Raw genomic sequence first — 19,969 nt, forward strand, 5'->3', positions numbered from 1 at the left:
TCATTGCTCCTACCAGTCTTCCAGGGTTTTCCAGGCAGCCCAAGCTGGTTTCTGCCCTTCTGCTTCTTGAACAGCTCAAGCCCAGTAAGGCATAACAAAGGATTTCCTCAGGGAGAGTAGGGTAAGGCCCTCTCTCTTTGGAAATAGATGTTACATGACTTGGGAGGGGTAGCCCCCCCAAGCCACTGCTATGCTTTGAAGGGCACATGTGTGCCCTCCATGCATAAACCAGTCTACACTGGTTCAGGGACCTCCAGTCCTTGCTCTGGTGTGAAACTAGACAATGGGAAGTGGGGTGACCACTCCCCTGTCCATCACCACCCCAGGGGTGCTGCTCAGAGCTCCTCCAGAGGGTCCCTGGGTTCTGCCATCTTAAATCCAAGGTTGGCAGGGATCTCTGGGAGCATCTGAGTAGCCAGACCAGGCAGGTGCCTTCAGAGTCCCCCCACTAGGTGGTCACCAGGCTAGGTGACCAATCCCCCTTTCAGGGCTATTTAGGGTATCTCTTGGTTGGGTCGTCAGATTCAGCTTGCAAGATTCCAGCCGGACTCCTCTGCAACTCCATTTCAACTTCTAGCCACTGGAACCATGACTGGACCCTCCATCCACGAAGAAGACTCTTCTTGCAACATTGTTTCCATGACTCCTTCCAGCTTCTGCAACATTTCCCTGACTGTGCATCCTCTGAGGGCAGCACGTGTTCAGCCTGCACGAGAAGGAAGAAGGAATCTCCCCAACCCAACCCAACGTTGCAAGCTCCTAACCCAACGACGACCAGCTGCCTGGATCTCCTCTCATCCCGATTTGCATGGATCCTGCATCACGGGTGTTGGTCCGGAGTAGTCCTCCTGGTCCTCTCTGCCAGCTGTCCAACTTTGGGTGAGGTAAGCCTTTGCCTTCCCACGCAGGACAGTACCCCCGTGCACCGCATCTCTTGCAGCAGGCAAGGCTTGTTTGCATTTCCTCCAAGGGAACTTCAGGCTATGGGCAGCTCCAGCCCTCAGCACTCCCCACTTGAACTGAGCTTGACTCCTGTGGGTGCTGCCTTCGCTCCTGTTGGCTCTTTATGTTGCTGAGGGTTCCCTCTGACACCGCCTGCTGGGCTGAGTCCTCTTGGACCTTGCTGGTCCCTGGCAGCACCACTTTTCCACTAACCACGAAATTGCGTTTGACAAGGCTCGTTGGTGGAATTCCTGCACCGACACCCATCTGAAATCTTCATTTCAGTGTGGGGCATCTTCTGCATCCCTCAGGAACTCTTCTCCGGCTCCAGGGCTGCAGTGCTGACCTGATCTTCAACACTGTTGACCAACGCCTGCAAGCACAGCTGGGTGGGTAGTAGTTCCTACTCCTCCTGGACTCCACTGTAACTGTTGGTCTGCTCTCTCCACAGGTCTTTCTCTCCAGGAATCCACTGCTGGTTTCTTGCAGTCTTGTCTGGGTGTCTTCTTTTCTTCTTTCCTTTTCCTAGATGGGGGTCCTGTGTTCGCATTCCAATTTTTAGTGTATGGTTTGGGCTGCCCCTAGAGTCAATATTGTCTAACAGCATTTGCACTGTTTTCTAACCTTTTCTATGCCTATTGCTGTTTACTAGTGTATATAATTAGGGGGTCATTTTGAACACAGCGGTAAACACCGCCATGTTCATGCTGTTGGTCTTTCCATAGATTGCCAGCCCCCCTGGAACCCTGCCGGACGCATAAAGAACATGCTGCTGGGCTGGGACATTGCCGACAGCTCCACATGGAGCCGCTGTCAATGTCGTTGTCATGCAGGTCACTGCCCGTAAATCGGGCAGTGACCTTTGTGACAGGGCACTGCACGGGCCCCTGCCCCCCATGCCAAGTGCATGGGAAGTGCAGGGGTCACACAGGAGCCCCAGAGCACCCCTTCCACCAGCCTTTTCCTGGTGGTGGAACCCGCCAGGGAAAGGCTGGGGAAATCAGGGTACATTATCCGGAGGGCAGCGCTGCTTGCAGCGCTGCCATGTCGGATAATGTAATCCGCAATCGTCAGGCTGCCTGTCGGCGGTAACCTGGTGGTGTCGGAGGGCCACCACAGGCGGCCCTCCCACTGTTGATTATATGGCGGTTCAGACTGCAATGCCTGTGGCAGTCTTTTCCGTAGTCGCCGCAATGGCGGTCTGAAGTGCCAAGTTCATAATGAGGGCCTTAGTGTATTACTTACTTCCTATTGGAGGGTTGCCTCTCTAGTATTTTGTGGTTTTGTGTGACCAAAAATAAAGTACCTTTATTTTTGTACAACTGAGTGTTTCCTTCATGTGTGTAAGTGCTCTAAAGTGAGGAAACACTCAGTGAAGTCACAATATTAGGAGAGGAAAAGACCTGGCAATAGAAGAATTCCAGAGGAAGAGAACTTTGAAGTCAAACTGGCATATTTCCCAAATGAAGAAATCAAATGAGTGAATATTGTTAAAAGTAGAATGTAAAAGTGGGTAAATTAAGAGCATACATCAGAGAGAATAATTCTGCAATAAGAGAATGTTCTTCAGAAAGGATGAAGCAGTACTGGGAGAAAATAAATTCTCAGAGGAGTAGAAATTGTGGAATCACTCACCCAGAAACCAGCATACAGCCAGGAGGCAGGGGGACTTCCACAGCAGTGCCAAATGGTGCATAAGGCTGCAAGTGGCTCCCACAGCACAGGATGCCATTAAGCCTTTTGTGAACTCACTTACACAGAAACAAGCATACTCTTAGGAAGGGTGGAAACTCCCATGGCTGCCCTGGGTGATGCATAAGGCTGCAAGCGGCTCCCTCAGTGCAGGACACAATTAAACCTTTTGCGGACACACTCACCCAGAAACCAGCATACCACCAGGATGATGAGGGACTTCCATGGCAGTGGCGGTCGGTGCATAAGTCTGCAAGTGGTTCCTGCAGCACAGGACAGCTAGAGGATGCGCCTGAGCGAGCACATGCCCAAAGTGAAGATTGGGCCAAGAGTGGGCACATCTGCACTGGTCAGAGATCATAAGAGACCGGGCTGGGTCCAATCTCTTTAGTGGTTGTTCTCTCCATCAATCCCCCTAGGTCCATCTCCTCCTGGTAAAATAGTTCATGATTATAGGGAAAGGAAAATGATCTACACAATTGTCTGGTAAGGAACCCACAGCAAATCGTTTTGTTACCTTTCTAACCAATGCAATGGGGGTGGTTAACGAGGAAATATGCAACGTAGAGGAAAGTCTAGTGAGTACTCAACATGAGGTTTACACACTTTTTGTGATGGCCTTGTAGAGGCATCATCCCCTGTACTGACTCTAAAGGGGAGGTAAATCCTGTGTCCCCGTCAGATGCAAATTGTCTGACTCTGGCTAAGAAACTCAAAGGGGCTGCACAGATCACTGGAGGGAAAGATAATGTTATAGCTGAGGGAGGCGCAGATGTTTAACAATGTATCAACTTGTTTTAGACTAAATGAGGAGGATTTTGCAGCTTCAAAAACAGTTGCAGGAGTTCATGGGGGCTTGTTCAGGGCAATGGAACTTTTTATCAAGCCTCATTTGAAGAAGTATGAAGAAGGATCGAGTCTCTGAAGGCGTCAATCAACGTCAATGACAATTTGGTCAGACAATCCCTTGTGAATAATTTAATTCTGAGAGGAGAGGGCCTGCCTCAGGGAATCTTGAACATAGGAACACAGAACAATGCCGTCTGTGAGACTCCAAATCTGGGCAAGGTGACACAGCTAGTCACAGCAGAATTAGGTACACTCTCTTCTCCAGAGGATGGACAATGACCAACTGTTTCGAACAAACATTTGTCAGAAGTTCTACAAGCCAATGGAAATATCAGAAGAAACAGAAGGCTAGCTAACCTAGGTAATGGGAGATTGTTCCTTCATCTGCCTCTTCAATCAACTCCTCTGTTGATCATCTCACCAGCTAGGTCAGAATGAGGGTTGGCATGCGATACTTAACAAAATGTGACATTGGCTGAGTCTGAGAGTGGTAAGATATCAACACCTGGTGGAGGGCATCAACATGTTGAGGCATGCTCCCTGGATAGGGAGGAGACCCAAGTCTTATCCTGAAGACTATGTGGTTGTTAATTTCCAGTCAGGCTCCTATGCAGAACAAGACCTGTCATTTTGGCCTCAGTCGCCACATACTAAGGGAAGTGTGGTGCTTCCCCTAGGCTACTGTTCTTGCCCTAAAAGTGTGAGAGTTGAAACACTTGAATTGACAGGACGCCAAGGGTATGGAGAACGGACAGGTGCAGCATGAAGCTCACTTGGCAAATAGTGCCCCTAAAGTTTTGCTGTGAGCACTCGGAATTGGTTTACCCCTTTGAGCATCCTGCAGGACTAGAATTGATGGACATTGAGAACTAGAGGGGCCCAGGAAGCAGATTTCTTAAATGCAAATTGCATGAGGAGGCAAGATATAAAACTAGTATGAAGCATTCTACATCGCTCTACACTGAAGAGTTAGCAGAGGATGGGCAATTTTAATTGCAGTTACTTTTTAGACCTGGCATCCTTGGTGTGGTCTCCCCTGTCTATTTTGCCTCTGCTTCCCATGTTTTGACTGTGTGCTGGGCTCTGATTTTGCTGTTTTTGGTACTCTGTGCACTTTACCACTGCTGACCAGTGCTAAAGTGCAAGTGCTCCTGTGCAAAGCATATGTGTAATTGGCTTTTCCATGACTGGCATATTTTATTTACTAGTAAGTCCTAAGTAAAGTGCACTAGAGGTGCCCAGGGCCTGTAAATCAAATGCTACTAGTGGGCCTGCAGCACTGGTTGAGTCACCCATATTAGTAGCCCTGTAAACATGGCTCAGACCTGCCATTACAGTGTCTGCAGTTTTAACCTGCCAATTTGACTTGGTAATTGTACCCACTTGCCAGGCCTAAACCTTCCTTTTTATACATGTAAGGCACCCCTAAGGTAGGCCCTGGGTAGCGCTATGGGCAGGGTGCAGTGTATGTTAAAGGAGGGACGTGTACTGATGTGTTTTACATGTCCTAACAGGGAAATACTGTTGAATTCGGTTTTCACTGTTGCAAGGCCTATCCCTCTCATAGGTTAACATGGAGGCTGCCTTTAAATATTTTTTAAGTTTAGATTACCTTACAGAGCAGAGAGAAATGTGGGGTTTGGTGTCTCTGAACTCACAATTTAAAAATACATATTTTGGTAAAGTTGTTTTTTAAACTGTTAGTTTGAAAATGCTACTTTTAGAAAGTAGGCATTTTCTTGCTTTAACCATTCTGTGACTCTGCCTGTTTGTGTGTTCCCTGTCTGGGTATTACTGACAGTTGGGCTGTTTGTGAGCCTCCTCTAGACAGTGGCACAAAGGGAACTGGGGTATAGCCTGCATATTGTGATGAGCCATCAGAGCTAGAGTGGAGGGAGGAGTGGTCACTTACACCTGAATGGGCTGTGCCTGCCCTCACACAATACAGTCTCCAACCCCCTGGTGTGTGTCTTGGTCCTGGCCTGGGCAAGGCAGGATCTTGTGAAAAACAGAGACTTTCCTTTGAAGTTTGCCTACTTCAAAGGCAGAAAGGGGTACAAGTAGTGGACCCAAAGCCCCAGACTTTAGATCACTTCTGGAAGCAAGAGGAACATCTGCCAAGGAGAAGAGCTGAAGAGCTGAGGAGAAGTGCTGCCCCTGCATGTGACTGTGCTTTGTTGTGCTATCCTGCAGTTGCTGCTTCTGCCTGTGAAAGAGGGCAAACACTGGACTTTGCATTCCTGCTTGAAGAAGGCTCTCCAAGGGCTTGAACTGAGCTTACCTCCTGTTTTGATGTCTCAGACCATCAAAGACTTCCTCTGCCAGCACCTGGACTCTCTGCTGCCCTATCCAGTCCCTAGGCCCTTGAAAGGTGAAGTTGGCAGAACAAGAGCTGAAATTCACGCACCGAACACTGTGCGGGGAAATCTTCGATTCACCATCTGCAACGCGGCTGAAATCGCCACTCCACCTGCATCGCGACTGGGCGATCGATGCATCGTGGCTGGAGAAACGATGCAACACCTGCTTGTGGCTGCTGATATCGACGCAAACCCCATGCAGTGTGTTTTTCTAACACAGTGCAACCGGATTTCTCATTCATCCTCCCTGGGCGTCAAAGTCATTGTGAACCTGCGCAGATCCGAGGTGCCCTGTCCAGTAATCAACACATTGCTCTCTTGCGAGGAAGAGAAATTACGCATCGCAAACCTGACCATAGAAGAAATGACGCACCACCTCACATTATGAGTAAGGAATTGATGCATTGCTGACTTTTCAGATGCAGGCTTGCTCATGCAGCTTTATTTTTGACGCAAACCAGGTACTTTATGTGAAATCAACATTTTAATTCTTTTCTATAGAGTAAGACTCTTATTCTTTTGAAAATTCATATTTTGACTTGTGTATGTTGGATTTTTGTCGTTTTGGTCCTGTTTGATTTAGATAAACGTTACCTATTTTTTTAAACCAGTGTGGTGCCCATTTTGCAGTGTTTTAACTGTATTACTGTGTGTGTTGGTACAAATACTTTACACATTGCCTTTGAGATAAGCCTGGCTGCTTGTGCCAAGCTACCAAGGGGGTGAGTAGGGGTTATCCTGAGTGTGTAACTTCATTGCCCTGACTAGAATGAGGGTCCCTGCTTGGACAGAGTGGAAACTGACTGCCAACCAGAGAGCCCATTTCTAATATTACTCTTTCAGGGAATGTTTTTAAGAATGTATTTGATACTCCGTATACTTTACTGCTTAGATATGATTTTAATGGGGATGGCAAAGTTCTCGTGTCAATTATGATAAAACAATTCCTCGGCCAGTGCAAGTGTCAGTTTGATGCTTGAGAAAGATTCCTTGGGATAAGGCATAAAGAGATTTTTATAATTTGGATGAGACACTTCAAATCAATACATATATTTTAGATGCTAACAAGGATTGAGATATGACCAGAAATGAAGGGGGGGTGACTGAAGCACTTTTTTCACAGTGCTGATAGGGAGGCATTGAACGGGCTCTTCTTGAAAGAAAATCTAACTTTTATTATTCAAGTCCCCTGCTTACCAGTTACGGCACTATCAATGGCCATTGCAGGACTACTGACCACATTTTAATCTTTGTGAATCTTATCCACTATGTTGATAATTTTCAAATTCTTTTATCATGCTTAGGTGAGCATAATTCTCTTACTGTAAGTTTGAAAAGATTTCAAGTGGGTGCTAAAAGACCAGAACTATTGATCTGGTGTGGATACCAAAAGGCTGTTCTCTGTTTAATTAGGACACACGCTAGTTCAGTAGCTCTTTGCCTGGATGAAACAGCAGAAGGGAAGGATGCTTTAACTGCATTTGGAAAGCAAGCCAATTATATTCAAAATGCAATAATAGGACTCACAGGCAAACATCAGTCAAAAATTAAAGGATCGTTTAAAGCAACTTGCAATAAAGCTCATAAAGCCTTAAAACAGGCTTTGAGGAGTAGGCCTAGGGCCAGAGCGCTTGTTAAGAAATGTAGGACTGAATACAAACTTATGCTGGGCAGGAGGAAAATACAATTAAAGAGAATGCTTGGGAAGCTCTTAAGGGAGCAAGTGTCAACTCTGCCATCTTTTTGGAAGGTGACCACTGCAGCTACACAACCATGGATACTGTAATTACGCCTGAGGACTGGGTTAGGCACTTTTATTCAATTTCTTCCATGGAAGAAGAGGAAAAGGGGAAGAGTATGATTGACTCTCAGGTATTTACTAATGAGTTCAGCTTATGTGAAGTGAAAGGTGTGATAAGGGTCAGTAGAAAAAGGAAAGCCCCAGGACTGGAAGGAATTCCATTGGATGCTTTCATCAGAAACATTGGGCCTCATTTATGATACATGTTCTTAGAGTAGTAACTGTATGTGACCCCCTCCAAACATGGTTGTTGTCTATTATAATGTCAGTCTTTACAAGGGGAATAACATGTTATAGACGTTGTTACAGGTCTATTTCATTGCTGGATTCAACCCTGAAGGTTGTTGGAAGGATTGCTTTGGCCAGGTTGGAAGAATGAGCAGAGTTTAATTATATTATTAGCGACGTACAGTACTGTGTCCGTAAAGCACCAGGCACGGTGGAGCAATGTTTGATCTTATTCCTGTTTGTGAATAAATGTAGCTTAGTTAAAAAGGGTCTCAACATCGCCTTTTGTGGACCTGTCTCCCACCTTTAATTCCGTCAGCTGCTCAATTTTGTGGCGACTCGTGCCAGATATGGATGTAGGTGGGCATCTAATTTAATTTTTACAACAATTGTATGGTGACACCAAGGCCAGAGTACGTTATGGTAGGCACGGAGAATGTGCGGATCTGTTTGACGTAAGTAGAGGAGGAAAGAAAGGGTGTAATTTAGCACCATTTTTGTTTGCATTGTGTATCAACAATTTCGAAAGATTTTTATTTCAAAGAGCACAGGATATGCCACAAGTAGAATTACACCCACTACCGATAAAGCTGTATGCAGATGATGCTGTCCTAAAGGCATCGATAGGAAATGCCCTCTGGTGTTTAATCGTTTTTTTATCCTTTTATGCATAATTTGGGTATGACAGTGAATTGTGGAAAATCGTTTTCAATGTGCATCGAACCAGGAAAGAAGGCAGGTGCTCATTTCTTGAAGGGTAACAAGATGCCACCTACAAACACGTTTTTTTACCTAGGCCTGTTTTTTAGTTCTGAAAACTCCTGGAAACCTCCGTTGGAGAATAGAAGACTGTAGTTTGGTGAGCTATTTCTGCAGTATTCAGCTTTGCAACAAGATTAGGCACTAAGGCGGTCATTCTGACCGCGGCGGACGGCGGTCGCCGCCCGCCATGCGGTTACTGCCGAATGACCGCCCCGCGGTCAAAAGACCGCGGCGGCCATTCCAACTTTCCCGCTGGGCCGGCGGGCGCCCGCCAAAAGACCGCCCGCCGGCCCAGCGGGAAAGCCCCTGCAGCGAGGAAGCCGGCTCCGAATGGAGCCGGCGGAGTTGCAGGGGTGTGATGGGTGCAGTGGCACCCGTCGCTATTTTCACTGTCTGCTAAGCAGACAGTGAAAATCTGTATGGGGCCCTGTGATGGGGCCCCTGCACTGCCCATGCCAGTGGCATGGGCAGTGCAGGGGCCCCCAGGGGCCCCACGACACCCGTTCCCGCCATCCTGGTTCTGGCGGTGACAACCGCCAGAAACAGGCTGGCGGGAAGGGGGTCGGAATCCCCGTGGCGGCGCTGCAAGCAGCGCCGCCATGGAGGATTCCCTGGGCCAGGGGAAAACTGGCGGGAAACTGCCGGTTCCCCTTTTCTGACCGCGGCTTTACCGCCGCGGTCAGAATAGCCCAGGAAGCACCGCCAGCCTGTTGGCAGTGCTTCCGCTGCCCTCCGCCCTGGCGGTCATGGACCGCCAGGGTCGGAATGACCCCCTAAGTCTCTATGAGGAATGATTACTATATATAAAAGTAAATGTGCAGATGGGGCAATCTATGGGGCAGGCATCTGTGAGTACTTTAATGCTGATATGAGTTAGAAAGTTGAAAATAGGTGCCTGAAAAAAATGCTCACAGTCCCGTCTTGTTGATCCACTAATATCTGTCACGCAGACCTCAGTGTACTACTCTCAGAAGATACAATTTATGTTGCCCCCTCTTATTGTGGAGAGCAATAAGGACAAAGAGGCTGCTTCATTGAACAGGACGATAGTAGGTGGCTGTTTGGCCTTGGAAGATGCATTGAAAAAGTCCCCGGCTTAATAATGTGAGGATATCATGTGAAAGTATAGGTTAGCCTACCTTCTTCGAGCACTAGAATCGATGACAGGAATAAATTAAAGAGATCTCTCCTCTAGGAATATCAACGTGGAAACTGAAGAGAGGAAAGCCAGGGACTTTAGCAAGCTATGGTAGCGCATAGCCCTTTGATAATAGTACCTGAACTAAAGTCTTGCCGTAATTCGGTACGGAATGTGCAGATGTGGGCTGAACACTATTCACTATTTATATGCTTTTAAGGAGGGGAATAGTAATTAGTAGGTGTTAGAAATTGGGTTTCTGGTTAACAGAGGTATGCACCCTGCCAAAGTAGAAGCCACAACCCTATTCAGGGTAAGTCACAAACACACCCGAGGTTGACCTGTGCTCATCCTCTGGTAGCTTGGCACAAAGCAGTTTGGGTTATCTTAAGAGACAATGGCCCATATTTATACTTTTTTGCGTTGCATTTGCGTCACTTTTTGACACCAAAGCGACGCAAACGTACAAAATATAATTGTATTTTGTAAATTTGCACCACTTTTGTGTCAAAAAGTGACGCAAATGCGACGCAAAGAAAGTTTAAATATGGGCCTATGTGTTAAGTATTTGTTCAACACTTCTAACAGTGACACAGTGAAAACACTACACAAAAACAATAAATAAAACAAGATCAAAATGACTACAAAAATCCAGTAAGTAGAACTTGAGATATGTATTTTTAAAGAATAAACTGTAAAATGGTGTTTAAAAACAAGAAGAGCCAACAAGGATATCTGGTTGTGCCAGACCAGGACAAAGTCAAAGGTTTCAGGCCGACCGTGATAGAGCATGGAATGGCTACAGTGACCCCATTGAACAAAAGTACTTTAATCCTGGTTTTGTGGATGGTGAAGATGCGGGAGCAGGCTGAAGATTCATCTGTGTTGATCCCCTCAGTGAAGGTGATGCATCAGCCTTTCCCACACAGCAGCGAAGATGTGTCATTTTTTTCCACACAGCAGCGATGCGTAGGGTACAAGATGCACCAGTTGTGAAGGTAATGCAATGAAATCGATCAGCTCTAGAGAGACGATGTGTCATCTTTCATCCACGCAATGGGGGCTGATTCACTGGGTCCAATCCACGCAATAGGGGGGATGCGCAGGTTCTGATCTGTGCAGTCCCAGAGATGCACTGATTTGACTGGAGAAGCACTTATTCCCACTTCCATGGGGGAAGGACTAAATTGGCACCGCTTGGCAGGAAAAGTCTTATAGATGGTAGAGTCCAGGTGCTGTAGCAGGTGAGTTGAAAGTCTTTGGTGTCCCTGAGATTTCAGAAAATAGGAGGCAAGCCTTGGAGTCATTTTAGTTCTGGGTTCAATAGATGCAGGTCCAGTCCTTCTCACTCCCAGGCAAGCAGGACAGCAGGTCAGCACAGCAGAGCAGGAGCCCAGCCAAGCAGCAGTCCAGCAGAGTGACAGTCCTTTCAGTACAGCAGTCCTCCTTCCTGGCAGGGTATCCACAATTCCAGAAGTGCACTGAGTTGGTGGTGTCTGGGGCGCAGTACTCTTACCCAGTTATACCTTTGAAAGGGGGGAGACTTCAAAGAAATGCTTTTGAAGTGCACAGAATCCCTGCTCTTCCTGTCTTGGCTCCAGACTCAATACAGGCGGGTATGCAGCCCTTTGTGTGGGACAGGGCGCAGCCTATTCAGATGTAAGTGCCAGCTCCTGTCTCCCATCCTGCCCGGGATGGCCCATCAGGGTGTGGATGACCAATTAGTCACAACTAAGCTGCCTTTGTGAGTGGCTGACTAGTGGGAATGCACAAAGCCCTGCTGTCACCCAGCCTAGAGGTGTATTCAGAGACAGAGAGGAGGCACCAAATGGCTTAAGTAAGAAAAGGCCAACTTTCTAAAAGTGACATAAAAGGATGATGGACAGAGTGCAGAAACTTTTGAAACACTCACCCCAAGTCACAAATCTGGGTTTAATAGATCGTTCTTTTGCTTCTTTTGCTCACCATTCCACCCCAGTTTGGACGGTTGTGTGTCGGAACAACGCAGGTCTTTATCACGCCTGCCTTAAGAACGCGAGCGAAACCACAAATGCGTCTCTGCAACGCACTCTTTTACCTCGCAAGTCATTACAACGACTTGCCTTGGGGAAAGTGCTGGACTTTGGAATAGTATAGTTTACAATGCCAACGCCAGTCAGTGCCACAGTAGGGAAAGTGTTGGACCTAAAGTCCAACATCAGTTCAACAACACTTTCCCTAAGTCGTTGTAATGACATGAGTGGTAAAGAAATGCGTTGTAAAGATGCATTTGTGGCTCAGGCCGTGTTGTAAAGGCACAACGTGACTCGAGCCGTGTTGTTACGGCTGTTTCCTGTTTGGACACAGCCATATGCAAATCAGGGTGACCCTGTTCCCCATGGGAACGGTCCAGCCCGAACTGCCAGGCCAGGTTTTCCCTGGACTAGAAACAAACATTTTGGGACCAGTTTCTGGGTACCACCCTTTACCACCCTGGCTAGCTTGAATCCAGTGGCACAGCGAGAATGGGACCCACATCTGGGCATACCCATCCCACGTAGGGCTAGAATTGCAAAAAGAACAAGTGATGGACGTAATGCTGAACAATGTCAAACAACAGGGAGTACCTAACCTGGCAGTTGGGGCTGGACTGTGAACAGTGTCAAGACTGATTTGCATTTGGCTGGGTCCAAACGGGAATGGCATGGATAGCAAAAACAAAGATGGATTTAGGCCCAGATCTCTGTACTGGGGTGAATGTTTGCCATTGTTCAGCATTCACTCCAACACTTGTTCTTTTTGCAACTTTTTAAAAGTGCCATTTTCACAATTGCAATTTAAAATCCAACTTCACTATAAGTTATGATTTTAAATTTTGATTCCAGAGACATAAAACTTTGGGGTCCCATCTCTACCAAACTGGACATTACAGTTTTAACGTGTAATGAGACAATCCCAATGTTATCCTATGGCAGAAATAGGCCTTGCAGTAGAGCAAAACAAATCGAAGAGTGTTTCACTATTGGGACATGTAAAACTACTATTTAAATACACTGCATCCTGTCTGTGGGCTGCCCATGGCCTTAGGGCTGAATTATATGTATTAAAGATTAAGAAGGTCAGGGCCTGGCAAGAGAGTTAACTTGCCAGGTCGACATGGCAGTTTAAAACTGTGCACAAATGCTCTGCAATAGCAGGCCTAAGTTTGAAGTACTACTGAAGTGGGTGGCACAATCAGTGCTGCAGGCCCACTAGCAGCATCACATTTACAGGCCCTGGGCACAGGTAGTGTACTGTGCTGGGGACTTATAAGTACATTAAGTATGCTAATTGTAGATAAGCCACAGTTACCATGTTTTAATCAGAGAGCACATCCACTTTAGCACTTGTTAGCAGTAGTAAAGTGCCCAGAATCCTAAAGCCAGCAAAAACGAGGTCAGCAAAACAAAAGATCTCAAGGCAAAAACTCAGGGGAAACCAAGAAAATGATGCCAGTTCTAACAGTAGGCAATTACCACTGTGTCCTTGAGATCATTTCTCCAAGCAAACTAACCTTCATACCACTTTTTGTTTTTAAATGTCTTTACCACCGAGGAAATGTCAACTGATAACATTTTTACATACATTACATTTACATTTTAGCTCGCCACACCCTCATGAATGAACAAGAGGTAAAGGTCCGGTATTTACTGGGACACGTGGGGTTTGGTGCAGCAAGCACAAATATTTGCAAGTAATTCAGCAAAAAGTCAGACCTGGCTATAGCTATCGCATACAACAAATTCTAATCACTTCCGTGTCTAATCTCATCAAATGCACTGATTATTGCTTCAGACACGGGAGACTTATACAGGCCCACATGTGGTAAAGGGTGAAAGACAGATATACCCTGGAGGAAAGTTCTTTAAACAAGAGAGAAGACAGCATTCCCCAAAAACATAGAGAGATGGCTTCTTACCTACTTGTATTCTTGCCAAAGAATGCACGATGATCAGCACAAATTTACCAACATTCTCCAGATGTTTTCGTTGTATATAAAGGTATCTGTTGTTGGTATCATAATAGGAATCTGCAACATTCATGTTCTCATAAGGAATCCTTTCAGGTAGCAAGAGCACAGGGGGACTCTGGCAGTATGACCTGCATAGGATGCGGATGATTTCACAGCCAAATCGGTAGACTACAAACTCATAGGGAGTGAGCGTGTCGAGATCCACTGGGCTTAGATCATCTGACTCCAGGGAGGTAACATTTTCATCTCTCCACCAAGGCTCTGAGATCTGTGTATCTATTTCAAATTCTGAAATACAGGCATTGCCCACTGGATCGGCTCTTCCATTCACAGGTTCCACTAGAAAAAAATAAATTATCATGAACTGCACTGAATTATTTCTTATAGGCCCTTCCCTTCACTCAGAAACACTAGGTTTATGTGTATGCCGTGCTTTGCCTAATGACGAATTTCTAGTATTTACCACATAATCTACTACCTTCTGCATATTTTGCAGATTTCAAAATAAATGTGTCTCGAGCTCAAACTGTATAATAGTGAATTAGAACAGTACACCCTAATGAAATGTAATGCAGTGCCTGATACTTTCCAGAAGTCAGCTGCATTTGTATTTTAATGTACTGAACAGGTGAGAATTTTTCTCCAAAACAGTCCAGATCTCTTATGTATACAATATCGGATTCATTTATGAGGGAAATACTTTCCTGTTGGTACCGAAGACGCCGCTTGTTTAGGAATTTTTTAAAAAGAGTGGAGAGAATTTAGAATAGTTCCAAACATTGTGCATCTGTTTTAAAAGCAACACGTTTGTTAAATCTTCAAGTGCTTAAAAATGAGAAACTTTCGAGTGCTGTTTTATAGGACTGCTTCTGGGTCCAAAAGACGTGTAACAAACCTCAGTACAGTGGGAACACAGAATACACCCACAATTGAGCGCCAAGAGAAAACAACACATGATAGTAAACTAAGAATGCGCCTGCAAGGTTTGTGTCCTGTGAATGCAACGTCTGAGGTTTACGATTTAAGGGAAAATGATGGTGCACGGTGCTGTGCCAAATTTGGCAGCGTCATGCACCGTCATTTTCAAAACGTAGGGAGGTGCCCTATTAACTAGAATACGGCGCACCCCTCTCTTTCCCCTTGCGCCGGCGCTAAATTTGCTGCCGTGCTTCAATGCAGCTACCCTTGCACCGTAGTGCAAGGATGGCTGTGTTGAGGAGAGATTGTTCTTGTGCAGGAAGGAACACCTTCCTGCACAAACACAATCATAAATGGCGAGTTTCTCTTTCTTTGTGTGCTGCAAAATGCAGCACACATAGAAAGAGCAAAAATGAGGAGAAATGAAAACATTTCTCTTCGTTGTGGGACTCTAAATCCACCCTTTGGGTGGCGTTAGAATTTGGCGCTGCCTATAGGTGTTACTGTGGCACGCCCACAGCCACACCCATTGCACGCCCCTTCAATGCAAAGTGCTGCATGTAAGGGGGCTGTATTTACAATGTGGTGTTAAGCCACAAAAAGGTGCTTAACGGCACCTTGTAAATACGACGCAGGGCATAGCGACTTCGGAGCGTCACAAAAAGTGATGCTTCAGTGGCTCTGGGGGCTCTTAAATATGCCCCTAAATGTGCACACACATTTAATAAGTAAATTAAAAATAAAGTAGTGTACTTGTGGTTTTAGGCAATGAAGGCCATTCATTATTGGACAATACTATCCAATAAAGATGTCACGCACAGGTAGTTATTGACAGGGGTATAGTGTGGCCCTTAACTTTATCTTGGGCCCTCTGACTTCACTCTGGCCAATAACTGCCCAGGAGTGCCCTTTTCCTTGAATAATAATGCTTAAATAAAATTTCTAAGTGATCCTACTGAATGCGTAAAATTAATTCCTTAGAAAGCACTATCTATTCTGAAGAATTGACTCCACTTCTATCACTATGTGAAGAAAAATGTCAAACAGTCTGATTCTCAAACAATTTCCTCACCAAAGTACAAGGGGCCAAATGTATGAAAGGCTTTTCTTGTTTGCTTGCCAAGGGCCTCATAGCGAATTGTAGGGAAATGTAGGATTGTTTTGTGACCGTAAATGCAGTCGCAAAACAATCGTCGTTGGTGGTAACCCATTTGCAAATGGAAAGTGTGTCCCCATGGGAGCCCTTCCCCTTTGTGAATGGAAGCAAAAATATTTTTTCAGAGCAGGTTCCTACTCTGAAAAGGTGAAAATAAAACTTTACATTTTTTTGTTTGAAATGCATTGCGCTTTCCTTTATGGAAAACGGGCTGCATTTTTTTTTTAAACTGCTTTATTTAAAAAGCAGTCACAGACATGGTGGTCTGCTGTCCTCAGCAGGCCACCAATCCTGTGAGTGTGACTATTCCCAGTGAAGTCGCAAATTGCGACCAACCTCATGTATACTGACGACGTAGGTAATCTGCATCCCCATTGGAAATCGCAAACAGTGTTAAACCCAGTTTGCGATTTCCTAATAGTGAATCGCTAAGATTCGTTATTAGGAAATTGTAAAGCCAAACCTACATACATCTGGCCCTTAGATACATGCCTGCCTTCAATTACGATTACAAGACCATAGTTGGTATTAAAAAACACATATTATCATCTAACATACAGTTGGAGATTTATTTCTGTGGAGTTCAGGATTATATCTATATCCAAATGGGAGTTGTGCAAGAACAACCCCAAAATAGAAGGGGGTTATTGGATGGCCTTATCCATGGGGAAATATTGTCTTTCTGTAAGTTTAAAAGTTCAAAGGTTTTGATGCATGCATAAATGTACACGTTGCATTTGTGCATTTTAGTACACCAGGAAAGCTGTGATTTTGGCAGTCACCAAGGAGTAATCACAAAATTCTTTGTGAGTTTCAAACGTTTAAATGTACTCCAACGCTAGCCATAAGCCTATGAGTTAATGTTTCGCTGTCATTTGGGAATCAACTTGACAATTATGTCTAGTATGAATCTGCTGCCCATTTTGCCTTCAATCACATTGTTTGGCATAATATGCTACCTTTGACTTTTGTTCGTCTTGCCACATTGTTTGCATATCATCAGGTTTGAGTGTCTAGTATCAAAAAAGTATCTTCGTAGTTTGAGCTTGATTTGGAGTTGGGGGCGGGGGGGAGTAGGACATCCTCTAAAAAGCAACATATGTCCTGTTTGCCCCATTTTGAGACCACAGACAAGAATAGGCATAGGGTGGACGTGACATCTGTTGTTTTTTGGCGATGTTCCACGTCTGTCAATCTTTAAACCAGGTCCTTTATCTCTATTACAATGTTTCATTGATGTTACTTTGTTTTATTGCAATAGTAGAAATGCATTTTGGGATTATATTAACAACAATTTCAGAAATGTCATTCAAAAATTTGAGTTGGCTACTAAATCTTGGGGTAATAATTTGATATAGGAATCCTGTTACTCCGTGTAGGAAGTTTAGTATTACCTTACGTTTAGTGAACCCACACAAAATAATGTGGTTAAACGTGTGGTATAATCTGAACATCTACTGTACCTGATGCCCTATTTTGCATTTGGGTGCCACATTCTCTTGCTGGCTGCTACTTCTGTGATGCATGAACATTTCCTGAAACAGGAGAAATGTGTGGTAATCTAATTACTAAACACTCCCACTACTTATACATCATTCTTCAGGGTGGCCAGATTGTGCGATAGAAACGTTGCTTTAGAGGCACGTCTAGCTGTAATAATAAAGGTGCAGTATTATTCCATTTCCTAGGGTCCTTACCTGGATCATTTGGTAGGGCGTCCAGTGCTTGTTTTATATCCATTAGAGTTCTCGATAAATGACTACAAGCTATCCACCTCTCAAGCTCAGCCTCTGTAGCAAGGGTCATCATGGCGCATGGTGCCTGAAGGTTACGACCTGGCAAGCAGAGAAAGCCCACATTCACACATTTACATTCTCAATTACATTACCAGGCCTGATTTTAGAAGTTCTTAATATGTTATTCACTAGTTAATCCACCATCTATGTTAGACTCAAAGGAGAGTAGGCTAGCTGATTAAAAAAATAGCATTTCTGAAAAAAAGCACGTTGAAAAATGGTGGACCTTTGCCCAATGCTATTCTTCTTACTCTGGTCTCTCTCCTACACTATAAGTTACTTTAATAAAGATGAGCATAATCGTATTAACCATTTGCCATAATAAAATATTTATCCATCTCTAACATGATGATGCTTTCCTTCACTGACTAGGTTTACCTGTTCGCAAGTGCTTTGATGATTACAGTTATGGCTACTTACGCGCATATGCTGCAGGCGGGTACTCTCCTCCAGAAAAGTCAACCTGCTGAAAAAGCCTGGAGCTCTGTAGTACAAAAAAATAAAGCACGAGTTCAGTAACAGGCCGTGATCAGAGGTCAGGAGGCAGGAGGTCAGTAACAGGCCGTGAAATGAGTGACAGCTCATTAGGGCGTCCTGTACAATTCTCTCTCCTGGAGAATTTTTGACTGCACAAGCTCAAACTTTAATGCCTATTCTGAGCTGCATATGACAAAGCTGACGTTTTAAATCTGTTGAATCAAGTTAAGGTTTTAAACTGTTCTCTCGTTCTCTCTCACAACAAACCTACAAAACTATGAATAGTCCATCTGAAGCCACAAAATGGCTTCACTGATACTCCACTCTCTATAATTAAGCACATTAGTGAGCTACACATGCTTCCTCTTCATAGTAAGAAAATGGACATATCTACGCTGCCAGACTCATGTTAGTGCAGGCACTGTTCATTCTACTGCACACGAGGGTTAATTAATAAGCCTCAGCTTATTTAGTGCTCTATGAATTCATGAACGGCTCAGCACTGAACACCCTTCTCTACAGAACAATGAATGTTGCTGTGATTTATTACAAACCAATCTCTTGTTTGAACACCAGGAAAAGCATGCACCAATTCTACATGAAATTGTGATAAATCGATGATATCCCTTGCTTGGGAATGGTGACAACAGTTCACTAGCTTGCCCTTAAGGAACCCAAAACGGCAGAAATGTGTCCTTTTACTATTGAACAATCAGGAAAACACACCATCCACCTGGAAAACGTGACAAACAGTACACTTTGGGGGTCATTATGACCCTGGCACCACGTAAATATGGAGGAAAGTACTGTCAACAGGCTGGTGGTACTTTTCTCCATATTATGACATTGGCGGTTTGGCTAAAGCCAAACTGCCAATGTACCACACTGACTGCCATGGTGGTAATGACCACCAGGCTGGAGACTTCACTCTCCAGCCCGACGGCATTCACTTGCCCACCTGCAGGATTACGACCCCACCTACTGCCATGGTTTTTGTGACATCCTTACTGCCATGAAAACCATGATGGTAGGCACTATCAGTGACAGGGAATCCCTTCCCTGTCACTGATGGGGTCTTCCCCACCCCCCTCCCCATCCCCTAGTTTCCCTCTCAACCCCCTTCCGTTCCAGACCCCCTACATGCCCCTCCCTTCACACACGCACACACAGGCATACACACACCAATACCAAAAGACATCTATGCATGCATACATCCATTTACACACACACCCGCATACACGCACACACTGAAATGCACACATCCCCCCACACACTCACACAACACCTCCACCCCCTTCCCCTGTCGGAGACTTGACTTACCTGTAATCAGGGGTCCTCCGGCAGGAGACGGGACGGGCACTGCTGCCAGCAGCAGCATCCACCAGCAGAACCCCGCCAAGCCATATTAATACGGCCAGCGGCAGTCTACTGGTGTGGCGCTGCTGCTGGCAGCAGTACCAACTTACCGCTATCCGCCAGCATGGCCACAGCCGGATTTCCACCATCCCTCTGGTGGAAATCCGTCTGTGTTCATAATACGAAGGACTGCTGGTAGGTGCGGCAACGGTCTTTTGGCAGCCGTCACCGCGGCGGTAGGTGGTTTTTACGGCCAAGGTTATAATGAGGGCCTTACTGTTCTATTTCTTGAGAACTACAAACTCACTGTTGAAAAGTGACCACAGACGAGGGGACTGCTCATTACGTTCGATTCAAGAAGGACCTATCCTGGCAGTTCAGGCTGGAATTTTCCCACTGGAGCAGGGTCAAGGCTGAATTGGATATGTCTGAGTCCAAGCTGAGTGAAAAACAAAGGATTGGGATGCGGTCATGGGCAATCACCAGCAGTTAAGATTAATTTA

General features: G+C 45.3%; 1 protein-coding gene across 1 annotated transcript in view; it reads right to left on the bottom strand.

Moving 5' to 3' along the window:
- LOC138283324 (uncharacterized) overlaps positions 1 to 19,969 on the bottom strand; it is a 106,256-nt gene that overhangs the window by 69,156 nt on the left and 17,131 nt on the right. Inside the window, exons 2-4 of the mRNA XM_069221329.1 lie at positions 18,054 to 18,117; positions 17,535 to 17,672; positions 13,710 to 14,102 (exon numbers count right to left, since the gene is read on the bottom strand). Coding sequence (XP_069077430.1) covers positions 13,710 to 14,102; positions 17,535 to 17,672; positions 18,054 to 18,117 — 595 coding nt within the window. The remainder of the gene's footprint in view (positions 1 to 13,709; positions 14,103 to 17,534; positions 17,673 to 18,053; positions 18,118 to 19,969) is intronic.

This window comes from Pleurodeles waltl, chromosome 3_1 (genome assembly GCF_031143425.1).
Source record: "Pleurodeles waltl isolate 20211129_DDA chromosome 3_1, aPleWal1.hap1.20221129, whole genome shotgun sequence".
NCBI lineage: Eukaryota > Metazoa > Chordata > Amphibia > Caudata > Salamandridae > Pleurodeles > Pleurodeles waltl.